The sequence below is a fragment of the Osmia bicornis genome, chromosome 11 (assembly GCF_907164935.1).
Source record: "Osmia bicornis bicornis chromosome 11, iOsmBic2.1, whole genome shotgun sequence".
NCBI classification, from domain to species: domain Eukaryota; kingdom Metazoa; phylum Arthropoda; class Insecta; order Hymenoptera; family Megachilidae; genus Osmia; species Osmia bicornis.
Window position 1 is genome coordinate 7,316,873 of NC_060226.1, and position 13,199 is coordinate 7,330,071.

At 30.4% G+C, this 13,199-nt stretch overlaps 3 protein-coding genes across 6 annotated transcripts; all 3 read right to left on the reverse strand.

Moving 5' to 3' along the window:
• Positions 1–766: 766 nt before the first annotated feature.
• LOC114873441 (DNA topoisomerase 1) lies at positions 767–6,605 on the reverse strand. 2 transcript variants are annotated; one of them, XM_029181772.2, is made up of 12 exons: positions 6,464–6,605; positions 6,148–6,193; positions 5,289–5,682; positions 4,898–5,211; positions 4,679–4,827; positions 4,384–4,587; positions 4,143–4,313; positions 3,961–4,052; positions 2,611–3,584; positions 2,072–2,522; positions 1,846–1,995; positions 767–1,758 (listed from the first exon to the last, which is right to left on the reverse strand). In XM_029181772.2, exons 1-12 carry the CDS (start codon positions 6,503–6,505, stop codon positions 1,656–1,658), a joined length of 3,090 nt encoding a protein of 1,029 aa, XP_029037605.2. In that variant the 5' UTR covers positions 6,506–6,605; the 3' UTR covers positions 767–1,655. The 2 variants fall into 2 exon arrangements, with proteins under 2 accessions (XP_029037605.2, XP_029037606.2); XM_029181773.2 differs by lacking the exons at positions 3,961–4,052; positions 4,143–4,313; positions 4,384–4,587; ... (3 more) ...; positions 6,148–6,193; positions 6,464–6,605 and adding an exon at positions 3,698–3,907.
• LOC114873444 (mRNA cap guanine-N7 methyltransferase) lies at positions 6,459–9,729 on the reverse strand. 2 transcript variants are annotated; one of them, XM_029181781.2, is made up of 7 exons: positions 9,185–9,729; positions 8,898–9,096; positions 8,572–8,828; positions 8,250–8,431; positions 7,943–8,152; positions 7,666–7,861; positions 6,459–7,586 (listed from the first exon to the last, which is right to left on the reverse strand). In XM_029181781.2, exons 1-7 carry the CDS (start codon positions 9,392–9,394, stop codon positions 7,554–7,556), a joined length of 1,287 nt encoding a protein of 428 aa, XP_029037614.2. In that variant the 5' UTR covers positions 9,395–9,729; the 3' UTR covers positions 6,459–7,553. The 2 variants fall into 2 exon arrangements, with proteins under 2 accessions (XP_029037614.2, XP_029037613.2); XM_029181780.2 differs by having other exon boundaries at positions 7,662–7,861; positions 9,185–9,726.
• A 709-nt stretch (positions 9,730–10,438) lies between these two features.
• On the reverse strand, positions 10,439–13,165 carry LOC114873294 (D-glucuronyl C5-epimerase B). 2 transcript variants are annotated; one of them, XM_029181484.2, is made up of 8 exons: positions 12,935–13,165; positions 12,767–12,847; positions 12,552–12,699; positions 12,282–12,410; positions 11,500–12,213; positions 11,200–11,387; positions 10,822–11,120; positions 10,439–10,734 (listed from the first exon to the last, which is right to left on the reverse strand). In XM_029181484.2, the coding sequence occupies exons 2-8, from the start codon at positions 12,820–12,822 to the stop codon at positions 10,589–10,591; spliced, it is 1,680 nt and encodes a 559-aa protein (XP_029037317.1). In that variant the 5' UTR covers positions 12,823–12,847; positions 12,935–13,165; the 3' UTR covers positions 10,439–10,588. The 2 variants fall into 2 exon arrangements, with proteins under 2 accessions (XP_029037317.1, XP_029037316.1); XM_029181483.2 differs by having other exon boundaries at positions 10,439–11,120; positions 12,935–13,164.
• Between the last annotated feature and the right edge of the window lie 34 nt (positions 13,166–13,199).

A 13,199-nucleotide genomic window follows, 5' to 3' on the forward strand; every position in this document is an offset into this window, starting at 1 on the left:
GAATGGTGGTCTTCAGTAATACCAGCTTATGTTTAAGAACGCAACACAGCATATGTGGGTAATATTATAAAACAGCAAATACAAAGAACCACCATTCTAAATTATACATTTACATATATCATTTTACCATATCCGTTTCCTTAAATATCTATATATAAGTATGGATGTAAAAGATCGTATATATATTTATATGCATACAACATAGAGTGTAGGAATATATCAGTGACGAGTAATTGTAACACCAAATTCAATAAAATGGGGAAATATAATTATAAAGACTAAATATGTTTAATATGAAACGTATGTTTTATCCAGAATTAATACATTTTAAGCTGCCGTGAAGAAATTACTCGTCTCTGTTCCATATTCCGAGACAAATAGACAAATAGCCGAATTTAGTCTAATTATCATTTACTTATAACAAATTAAACTAAGACATTTTATATTCTCAGATATTAATACGTATTTTGAGTCCCATTAGTCATATAAATAAAGATATTCTTCATCGTTGAAGAATATCTTGTACAAAAGATTGACAGATATACATTATATATAATAAAGAATTAAAAAAAATATTGCAACATATTTACGTAGTTTGATATTAAACACATGTTTGCATCTACTCGAATTACGTTCATCAGTTACAAATGAGATTTTCAAAAAAGAATGCAATAAGTGTTTTTAACATATAATAGCTTTTCTTTCACAGAATTTGATATTACAAGGTGATCACAAGGTTTCTAGATATATAAGTATTAAAAAAATGTTAAGGATACACTGTGTTCACATTTATTATGATCTAAACATTATTTTATAAAACATAAATCGCTAAGAGCGATGATCTAGTTTTTAAATACATTACTATGTCGTAATAATGATTTTTTGGGACAATTTGTTCCAATCAAGTTTACTAAACTCACAATTTTTAATTTAATAACGTTGACCCTAATAACTTTGCACAGAGCGCAAGACTAATATTTTATAATATCATAATGCACAATACAAATAATTTCTTCAGTAATGATATCGTACCTTCATAAGAAAATTGTCAAACTAAAGGAACATAAAATTAAATGGTTGTTTGAAAAATGCGTTTTTTTATCAACTTACTATACTTTTAAATTAGCTGGCAATGTTTTCATGAATAGATCTATTTACAATGCAACAGCTTATGTTTTTTGTGTACTTCTAAATTTAGAGGTAGTAAAATTTTTCTTCTAATGAAGTAACTGAGCTATATACCTCTAAATTTAGGTCACTTGAACAAATCTCGCTTGATTTTTGTAATTGATAATTATAAATTTCTACCTAGAGAATTTAAATTTTCATCAAACTATTAAATTTTCATTCCTAATATTTATAAGATTAATTAAACGTCTATATGCAAATACGACCGCTAAAATTTTCACGCAATGATTGCTAAGCGATCAGCACTAGACTACTACGAATATGTGTTAATTACATATTGAATATAAAGTCATTACCGAAGTTTAACGTAGTGTTCTATATAAAATATGTCCTCGCACTTTCACATTTATTTTTTGTAAATATAGAAAATTATACCATTACTTTTCTTCCTGTTATTAAAACGAAAAATTCACTAAATACAATCAGTGGGAGTTTTTTTTTTGCAAAACAGTCAACCTTCTATAGGGTTAAAAGACATAATCAGGTCCTGCCATGTCTATAGCCCATCTGAATTTATCCCTTTGAGTTTTATTATAAATTTTATCAATAGGGACGTTATTCTTCTTGCACCTAATAATCGAAAACAAAATTAAGTCATGTTTCATTACTAAATAATATAGGATGTTATATATAAACAAAAGTAGGATGAAAAATTACCATGCAACACTAATCCTAGGATCTAGATAATTCAGCTTGGAAGTGCCTAATGCAATTTCTTTGTTTTCCTCCTTGTCTGTTGCTTGGACTTCCAACTTTGTCAACTGCTCCTTTAACTTGTCTAGAGCTTTCTTTTTCTTTTCATATATTCTGTAATAATAAAAGCATAATACACCATTTACATAAGCAATTAATACCGTTGTTAGTGTAATTAAAATTAACTTACTCTTTTTCCTTAACAGATCCATGTTTTGCGTTACGTTTAGCATCTTTTACAGCAAGTTCTGCGTCGGCTATGGCCTGTTTTTTAGCTTCTATTTTAGTTTTAAGATTTTCCATAGATTTTGCGTGAGTTTTAGGCACTGAACGTTGATGGTTACATAGAATTGCAACTGCTCGATTTGCCCTATTGTACGATAAAATTTTTTCAGCTACTGAATCATCGGGGTTTGTTAATTTATCCAATTGTTGTTGTAACGTCCACGAAGCGTTATATGTTCTGAATACTTTAGCAGTGAGACCTTCCATCAATTCATTTAAATGTTTATTCATAACAGTTGTATTGAGACGATCAAAAAGATCGTCACTTGGTGATTTATTCTCCATAAAAAGTTGTAAGTTTTTGAATACCCTCTTTTCTACTGGCACTTCATTGTAATATCTTATAGAATCCTTACCTACGGGTGTATTTAAATTCCATTATACATTAATATAACTTTTAAATATACTTCTTTATCTGCTTTTATAAAAAGGAATTAAACATACCTAAGAAATCAAATACAACTACATATTCTCTTCCATCTTTTTGTTCATGCAACGAAATGTGTTCCACTCGTAAGGAACAACAACCTACAGTATCAGCCTGATCTTCATCCTTTTCATTACCAGCTCTTAGAGCTAATTTATCTATAAAATACAAGGCAACAGCTCTTTGCCTTATACGCATTTCCTTGCTCTTCCAATCTTCTCTATATTCTGCACGAATTTTATCTATAGACTGCGCTAATTTTCTGGCAGTTTCATATTTTTGCCAGTCTTTTTCTCCTTTAAGCTTACTCGACGGATTAAGCATGACGTATTTCACTTGTCCTTGAATGTTCTCTGTCCAAGATGCAAGCCAAGTAACATTAGGATCATGTCGAATTTCTTTCCATTTGTGACCCGATGGTGGCTGAGGTATTTTCGAATCTTTGGAACAATTAATAAGAATATCTTCAGGCATTACCCTTTTCTTCAGTTTGCCCATTTTAGGATGCTCACCACGACCTCTGAACAATCCGGGAGGTTCAATTTTGAAATTACCTATTTTCTCTTTATGTCCATCAATTGTACAAAAACCATATTCTTTTTGAATTTCTTCATTCTTTTCTTTTATCTTTTGCTTTTCTTCTTTTGTCATTTGCTTTCGTTCTTCGCTTTTTTGAAGGAAATATGCATGCATTTCCTTAAAATTGCATTTACTTAAGTCTTCTATTTTAGCTCTTTCTGATTCAGTCATTACTTCTCGCCAATCGTGAAAGAAATTAGAATTGAATACTGGTTTTGTAGTGTAATCATGATCTAACATGCGTGCATAGAAAGTTGCAACTTCCTCTGCATCTTGACTTAATTTCATTTCTTTTCCATTATAATAAAACTTCACGTCGGGAGGAAGTGGCTCATACGCAGGTGCGAATACTGGTCCTTTATGTTCCAAAAATGTCCACTTTGTCCCATCATTTTTCTTTTCTTCTTCCCACCTAAAATTAATGTACATTTTAGATTTATTTTATATCTTTAAATTTTTATCTATTATATGAATTTTAATAAAATTAAAAACATCTCGAAGTAATTTTGTTACAAAACACTTAACCTTAAAACATGCAACCTTTTTAGAGCTCTAGATGTAAAGCATTTATGACTTAAATTAATATGTATATTATTTAAGAAAATTGCTTTGATATTTTTAATAATTTTAATCATATCTAGTTTGAGAAAGAAATATCTAAACTATCATGATTAATTATATAAATAGATGTGGAGAACAGTACTGTTCCAGAGTAAGGAAAAAGTGACATAACCTCACTTCTTTTACTTCGTTTTTTGCGGGATTTTCAAACAATGAAGAAATTTTACCATTTCCAAACTTCCTGTTCTTCCTCTTGCTTTTTCTTCCTTGGACTCGAATTTTCGCCTCTTGATGTTCTTGCACCTTTCTTCTTTGGTTTCTACGAAAAGACAAAGTAAATTACAATAATTTTTAGAACTTAATCATTAAACCTTTCAAATTTACGGCTAGCATCTACAAAATACATCACTTGTTCAATTTCTTCTTCATCTTCATCATCTCCATGTTTTCGCTTCTTTTTTTTAATTTTTACATCATTTTTCTTGGTCTTTTTGCGTGCTGAGAGCGGAACATCGTCTTCCTCTTCTTCTTCCGAGGCTATTCTTCTTTTAACGTTCACGCGGGCTACAGATCTCGAGTTCTATTGAATATGTATGATGCATGATAAATTTCTTACAATACAATAAAACTGTAATGTAAATATGTCTTACCAATGGCAGATCTTCATCTGATTCTTCTTCAGTTTTAAGAGTTGTGTTATGGAGATCTGAGAGTCTTGTATCATTCCCATCAGTTGAATCCATACTACCTTCTTCTTCGTTCATAGGCTCCTCATCTTCTTCTTCTTTGATGTATAATGGCTGTTCTCCACCACTATCATCATCATCTTCCGGTTCAATTTGTGAAATAGGTTCCTGTAATATAATTTGTTATCTTAAGCCTGTTTTATTGTTACATTTCATTTGCTATAATATTAATGAAGAATAGTGTGAACTATGTACATACATCTTTTATTTCATGCTTCAAAACTTGACCAGCATTGTAATGAAATTCATTGTTTTCAACATGATTAGGTTTTACATCCATTACTTCCTCTTTTACTTTAATTTCTTCTTTATCCTTCTCTTTCTTATCCTTTTCTTCTCTATGTTTTGCTGTAGGTCAAACGTAGATAAAATGAAATTTATAATTATGATTTAATTATGCACTAAATGTCATACTTACATTTTTCTTTGTCATGACGATGCCGATCTTTATCTTTATCATGACGATGTTTATCCTTGTTTGATAAACTATGCCTGTCTTTGTCTTTTTCTGAGGAGCGATGTTTTTCTTTGTCATTTGCATGGGAGGTGGAATGTCTTTCTTTATCTTTATCTGATGAATGTTTCTTCTCCTTTTCTTTATCTTTAGATGCAGATTTCTCTTTCTCTTTTTCTCTAGAACTTGAACTTAAATTATGTTTGTATTTATCTTTATCCTTGGTTTTATCTTTGTCTTTCTCTTTACTTTCTTTATCCTTGGAACTACTGTGATGCCTACAACAAAAGTTCCTTTATGTAAACAAACTATTAAAAATAAAATATATAAATATGATGAAAGATTTTTCCAATACCTGTCTTTATCCTTAGAACTGGAACTAGAACTAGATTTGTGATGATGTTCTTTATCTTTACTTTTATCTTTCTCTTTATCCTTGCTCGAGGAACTACTGCTTTTATGCTCTTTATCTTTACTGGACGATGAACTACTTTTTCTATCTTTCTCCTTGTCTTTGTTATTGTTGCTACCATCATGCTTATCCTTTTCTTTAATAGAACTTGAACTATGTTTATGTTTATCTTTTTCTTTATCCCGATGCTCACTCTTATGATTTCTGTCTTTCTCTTTGCTTCTCTCTTTGTCTTTATGATCTGATTTATGAGATCGTTCTTTATCCTTATCCCTATGTTCAGATTTATGTTCTTTTTTTTTATCAAATCCATTTGACATACCATTTATATGAGCATCTAAAAATATTACAAAATATAGCATTTCACTTGTATTTTTCTAAAAGATAAATTATCACTAAATAGTCACAAAAAATAATTTAAAATAAAAAGGTCTTAGATCTATATATTATTTTTATTATAATTACTATGGTAAAACGTGTTTAATAGATGCTTATCGCAAATTAATTTTAAAATATGATTTATAATTTGGATTAAAAAAAAAAAAGAAAATGAAAGGTAAAAAGTTTTCGCAGCATAGAACGCAAACAAATGCCGATTCAAAAAGAAAACTAAATTTGAATCGCAGGAAGTCGTAAGTAGTTCGGACGCTTCGTCAGAGTCGAAACACGTGTCAGACCGGTTGGGTCGTTGGCAGCCTCAACTCTTTAGTTCGCTCATCGAGCTTAACATTTGCTGTTGCAAAGTTTCAATTTCATTCTATGTCAGAGTACGTATGTTAAACTCCATGAATAAACTGCTTACCGCTATGATTCCCAGTTACATTACTAATTTCTTTAGATTTTCTTTCCTGAAATAATAAAATTCATATTAAAATCTTATCTTAATAAGAACAATAAGTCGTACAGAAACAGTCACTCTTCTATCGGACTTAACGTCTGGTGGTGCGAGCGAGCCAGGTAGGACTTAGTCGCAGACGCCATTTTGGGACTTAGAAAAATTTCGCGTCCGCGGCTATGCCTTACGTTCAAGAGGAAAGCCATGATATAAAGCGAAATATCGAAAAACTGTGCACGTAGGTAAATGCAGCATAACAAACAAATACTAAATAGTCACTTACTGAGTCGGAATTCGACTGCGTTGTTGGCTGTTCAAGCTCCATTTCTCATACGAATGCGACTGATAGACTCTGGCAACGCGAGAGCTAACAGAAGCGAGAGAAGTAAAGAGAACTGGGGACACGCACACCACTCAGTCGTTATTCGACCATATACTCCGCGCGAGACTGTAGATCGAGTCTACGCTTAGATCGTATAGGAAACCCAGTCTAAGTATCAAAAATATCTAACTGCGCATGCGTTTCTTTGCTCCGCCTCTTCGATCCCCGACATAACCCTTTGCCCCTCAGTCTCTATCTGTTTATTCAGTCATATTTCGTTTTAGCGATGTTGCTTGTGAATGTAATACTTGCGATTTTATAACTAATAGGTATTCAAGTATTTGCTAATATATAAGTTGACCGAGGTTTTTCATTCATCAAAATAGCATTAATTTGGAAGAAAAACGTCTAGTTTTTGTTCACCAACCGATTATGAATAAACATGCTCGTAACGTGAAATTGGATGATAGCGAAGTTCATCACATGTGCATGAAAGCCACTCCACGTCAAATTCAGTGAAATTGCACGAGACCGATACTACAAGTTGCTAATTTTATATATAATTTATTTATTTAAAGAAATCTATGCGTATAAGATTTCAACTTCGTAGTATAAGTAATTTTTAAAACAGTAAGTGAACATTTCATGAACATGCACCACTTCCGGTATTTAGGTATATGTACTTTATTTGAAAGAATAATACAATATTTTTTTATGAAAAAATTTAATGAAGTATGATTAAATAAGAGAAAAAAAACATATTGGAATCTCAAACATACTAAAAAGTATAGTATTACCTGTTACATTTTACATAATTTTATACAAATATGTAATGCCATATTTGGAATGAAATGTGATGAATTGTAAATGTATGTTACGGGTGTCTATTTATATATTTCTATGATAGCAAATTAATTTGTACAATAAACAAATTTGTAGTCATGATTATTTTTTTTAAATTCCAAGTCTATGCTATAAAATTAATGCTGTACACTTTGTCATTTCTCTAATTTTACATATTCTGGTTTTCCTTTGCTATCCCAGACTGTTTTCATTTTTTGAAAGGCAAATACAGCATACAATGCTGAAAAAAGAATCATTATTATAATAACATAATTATTAAAAAATTAGTAAACAAAAAATTATTTTTTATACTAACTAACAATGTCCCATTCTGATTGTGACAAACTACAAATCTTGTGACGATCCGAGGTTTTCAGATGTTTAAGATGTTGATAATCCTGATCTGGTTTACCAACCAGTTTTACTCCTTCATTAGGTGGATACATTTCTAAAGCTTGCATTTTATTTAGTAAAAATCTACCTTTGTCCTTATTACATTCGTAATATTCGTCAAATCTACAATCATAATATACATTATGTACATTCTTGAACATAAAAGATACAGTACATATATAGTTATTTAACTTTATTTTTTACCTTTTAAACATTACTAATTCTAAACCAAATCTTCTACCTAATTTACGAAACACTGGTAAATAAACAAGAAATTCTGGACAATTAACCAGACCTTCTAACTGAAAGTGATACTTGGCACCAAAAAGTGGTGGTTTTGTTTTATCACAAAAGAATTCTATGTTATAAATATCATTTCCAAAACTATTGCCATCACAGTCTTGCCACCTAGAACTGAACAGCAAAAGTAAATCTTTGGATGCATTTCTTTACATATTTTTGATAAAGTTATAAAAATGAATAAGATAAAACTATTAATGATTAAACATACACTAGGTTATAAGCATCTGGAATAGTCCCAATAAAGTAACCTCCTGGTTTTAAACATTCACTGGCATTCTTCATCATACATTCTGCTTGTTGTAATGTTTCAAAGCAATAATGAAATGCAAACTGGCAGCTCACAAAGTCAAGTTGTATACTGGGATCCTTGAATTTTGTCCTTAAATGAACCTGAAACTCTTCTTTATAACCAATTTCTGTTGACCAAATATGCATTGATAATATGCGATATTTCACAATATTAATTACATTCCAACATTTTTTTTTATTCTTTCTACTTTTCAAAGACACAAAATATTAGAAACAAATACCTTTGTACAATCTGCTGCTATAAATTCAGCAGTGAATACAGGAGCAATTCCTCTTTTATTACACCACACTTTTGTTAGTTCTTTATAACGATCCTGACATTGTTCTATAGATATTTCGGCCAAATCAGCACAAATTACATGTGATACTTTTACTTTTTCCCATTTAAATAGATCTCCACCTTTACCACAGCACATATCCAATACCTTTATGGGATACCCATGTACTGTATGTTGTTTTATTTTATCCGCATATTCAACTGTAAATAATTCCTTTGTTATAAATTATTCAGATAAGCATGCTTGATTTATATTGATCAGAATCTTACGTATAAGCATGCTTTTCATCCAATTGTTAAAATTTCTCATATATAAAATTCGACTTTGCTTTCTATGGAAGCTCCCTTCATTTCCTAATGAATTATAATGTCTAGCAACTAATAGCGTATTGTCACTATGTATTCTAGTTTTCAATGATTCATTTGTGTCCTTATTATTATCAATACTTAAATTAGAAGTATCGATAAGCTATAAATTATAAAATGTATTTAAGTAACATGTAATTATTTATTACACAAATAACTGTAAAGAGTACACGTAATATATTAATATATACATTTTGTCCTATATCATGTTTTCTTTCTTTCTCAGATGGTTCTGCATCTGGAGAACGCTTTCTTTTGGTTTGTGTATGTACTTTATCCTTTGTTTCATTTTCTTCTTTTGTATTTGTATTTGTATTTGATGTTTCTGGATTTACTCCAAGTAATACTTGTTCAGCATCCTGTTCTGGTGATGCCAGAATTTTTCTTTCTGCCTCATTCATTGTTTTGAGGCAAGGTATTGACTTTGCAATATCAGAGTCACCTTTATCCAAATATTAAGTTCTATTTTGTATTTAACTTAAGTAAATGCTCTTATTTGGTAACATACAATAGATAAATCATTACAATTATTCAAGTTTGAATGAAAATAAATCTTTTGTAAATATTACACGTTCTATCACTTGGAGCGACTAAAGTACTTCTCCTCTAATGAAGTATGTAAGGAGTTAACTGTTACTATCAGGATCGACAATGTAATTTGTATTTTGTAAAAATACCCTAAAGTGTAAAAAATAAACACTATCACAGCCACAGTCGGCTGAGACACTATATAACACGTAGTTAGAAATATTCCTAAGTTGTCGAGTTACGAAGAATAAATTAATAGTTGGTAGGACAGTCGTGCTTGCTTCTCGAGTAGATGGCGCTAGTCAGCTACTCAAATTGGAATTGCTATTATGAACATTCATTCTTCTCTAAATCCTCAAGCCATTCAGACATGTAAACCTTTATATTATCAATTTCAAATATATTATTACAATTTAAACGCAATTCATTCAATTTAAATGTGGGATAAGCTCCCATACAGGATGGAATACTGGCGCCACCTATCGGGATATCGCGGAAACTACTAACCGAATCGTTTCCGCGGTTTCCGGACAGATGGCGCTAGTGTTCCCTGCCCAAGGATGTTGGTAAGTCGGTAACTCGTTGAGTAGTTTGAGCCGTTCTTGTATAGATGGCGATACGGTCGAGTTTGTGACCCCTTTCTCCTTTGGCGGGAGATTTAATTTAGCAATTAATTTATAATTAATAATTTATGTTTAAACATAACAGTACATCGCTATTTCAATTAAATATAAAATGTTAGAAATTTATTTTACTATCATAGAATAACACAACTGCTGTAATGTATCTCTTACAATAAAATATTTTTCAGATCTTTCTATTATTGATCGTTAATATTTTGCTTATTAAGAACTAAATAAATATATGTATGTACATCTAACTGTTGAGTTTCATGTGACAGTAATTACACAAACACATATTTTGGTCCGCTTTATTTTGTGAATGTTTGAAACTATTTACAAAATGTTATGTTACAAAACAAAAGATAAATGTGATACTAAACACTGATGAACAAAGAATAAAAAGTTAAATGCAGAAGTCAGTCAACTATTGAAAAAAATAATGAATTAGTTGTGTGCAGCTCTCTTACCATTCATGTAACCTATCCATCGTTCTGCTGTAGTAGTAAAAAGTGGATCATTGTCAATTGAATTTAGAAGAAGAAGTTGATTAACATGAGTGGAATGATAATCCCACCTAGCTAAATTTGGAGCTGTTTTTAATGTAAAATGACGTAAATCATAGGTAGTACCGGAACCAGTATCATATAAAGTTAACATGTTTTTTAACGATGTCATACCCTGATTAAAAAGACGGGATGCTTCCTCTGCATCCTTACCACTTGCTATACTTTTTAGGTCGTATAAACCAATTAAAGAATAAATAAATCCATTAAGAATAAAAGAAGAGGGTGTTGTAGGATATTCCTCGTACCATACGTATTTACCTAAAAATACTGCAGCTACACCCCCTTTGCTAGAGGATAATCTAAAAGGCTGCAAACCTCTAATAGCAGCTTGTAAATATTTTTCTTCACCAGAATGATAATACGCTCGTGCTAATACCGAAATAGCATGCCCTTGGCCCATACTAGAATACCTATTTAATCAAACATTCAATTAAATTATATTCTTTTACTTTTTACAAATAATCAGCAATTTGTTCGAATAAAAAGTACCATCCAGGCTCAAGAGTTGCCATGCCAGGTGCTACTTTTCTTCTAACAGGATTTGGCCATCCACCAGAACTAATGTTCTGATTGGCTACAAACCACCTTGCAGCATCATAGAACTGTTCCATGTGTTCACTTGTAGATAATGTTACATTATCTATCATTCCAGATCCATACAAGGTTATTTTTACCATCTATAATGAAAAAAAAAATTGAAATAAATCATTTTGCGTATACAGTTTAAATTTTAGATGTTAAAAAATTGCATATTTAAATAAAAATAATTTCTTTTAATAGTTATATTACCTTTAATTTAGAACGCGACAATTTCTTCTTATTTTTATCATTTAAATATAAACCTTTTTGTAAATCAATAACCAAGTCTCTAGTGAACCGTTTCCACTGATGATTAATTTGACCAATTCCATAGTAAACATGATTGTTATAAGCATGTAATACTATATTACTCGTAACGTAATGAAGATAATAAATTTCTTTTCTTTCCCTAGATTGCAAAGCAATCACAATGCTTCCATTATCTTTAATGTTAAAATCCCACTTCAATACAAAATCTAATACATGATCTAATTTCAAAGTAATCCCAGAAGTACTAGTTTCTGGTGTTGCAAATTTTATTACATGACTATTAGAATGTTTATCAAATATTCTAGATGCAATAGATCCTTGAGGTATAATCCACTCTCTTTTAACTTTATCAGAATCCTCGATAGTTTTTCTATGAGGCTCTGGTTCTGTTAAATTTTTGCTGTAATGTGATAGTCCAAATTGAGCTATTTGAGTAGGATAAAAATATCCTTGACTTTCCCATTGAGTGGATATTGGTACACCGTCGCTTCCGCTGATACATTTAACACGCTCCCGAACTTCGACATTATAATTTTCAAAAGTCATAAACACCCCTCTAGGATCGTATTTGCCCTTGGGGTTGACGATTTTTGAATAACTATGCAACCATTCAAATCTCTCTAAGCCATCATATGTTGCCAGTTTTCCATAAATCTGTTATATTTCAGAAACATTAATATCATTTTAAATATAAATAAAGAAAATATAATTTTAACATTTACCTCAAAATATTTATGAATAAATGAAAATGGTATATAAACTTCATCTCCTTCTTTACGACATCCAATTGAATAATCACCATTTATATGGCAGTCTATTTCCTGGTATCCAGTTTCTAAATTTACTCTATCCTTTGTGTAAACATGAAATAATTACTAATATAGGATATATCATGTAATAATTATAGAAAAGGTACATCAAAATATATTTTATAAAAGTATTTGTTTGTGTAGAATGTATTTTATGCCATTCAAATTATAACATTTACTTACTCTATGTTGAAACTTTGATTTCCAATCGGTACTTTTAAAAAATGATGGGCTGCTACAATTATTCCATGATGTTAATATTGAACTAAGTACTGCAACTATTACTACAAGTAATACTGTCTTGAAATTCAACCTCATCATCATATGAAATCTGCTGGCACGAATTGAAATATTTTAAATTCATTGAAGTTTGAATATTGTAACAGGATGATACTTACAATATGTTAAAAAGTTTGTTCCACTTTCTGTTAATAACAATTTTGATTAAGATCATGCATTATATTTCCCATTCCTAAAAGCTGTAACATTGTAAAAGTATTTAAGAACAATTATTGGTAAACAGTAAGAAATAAATATGGGTATTTGTCAGCTTTTAAATTACATACATATGTTCACCCCTTTTATGGAAATACATTTTATGTTTTCCATTGGGGTTATTATGCATCTAATCATTGATAATTATTGATAGTAGCAAGTGTTTCATACATATCGTTTGTTACATAATATTGATAAATAAGCAAAAGTTGATGTAATGTCTATTTTGAACTCTTGAAGCTGCCTACTATTTCCTTAAAAAAAGTAACGCATACAAACTAACTAACAAATGAGCTTAGAACTTTTTACATAAATTCCCTAGAACTTACTATGGAA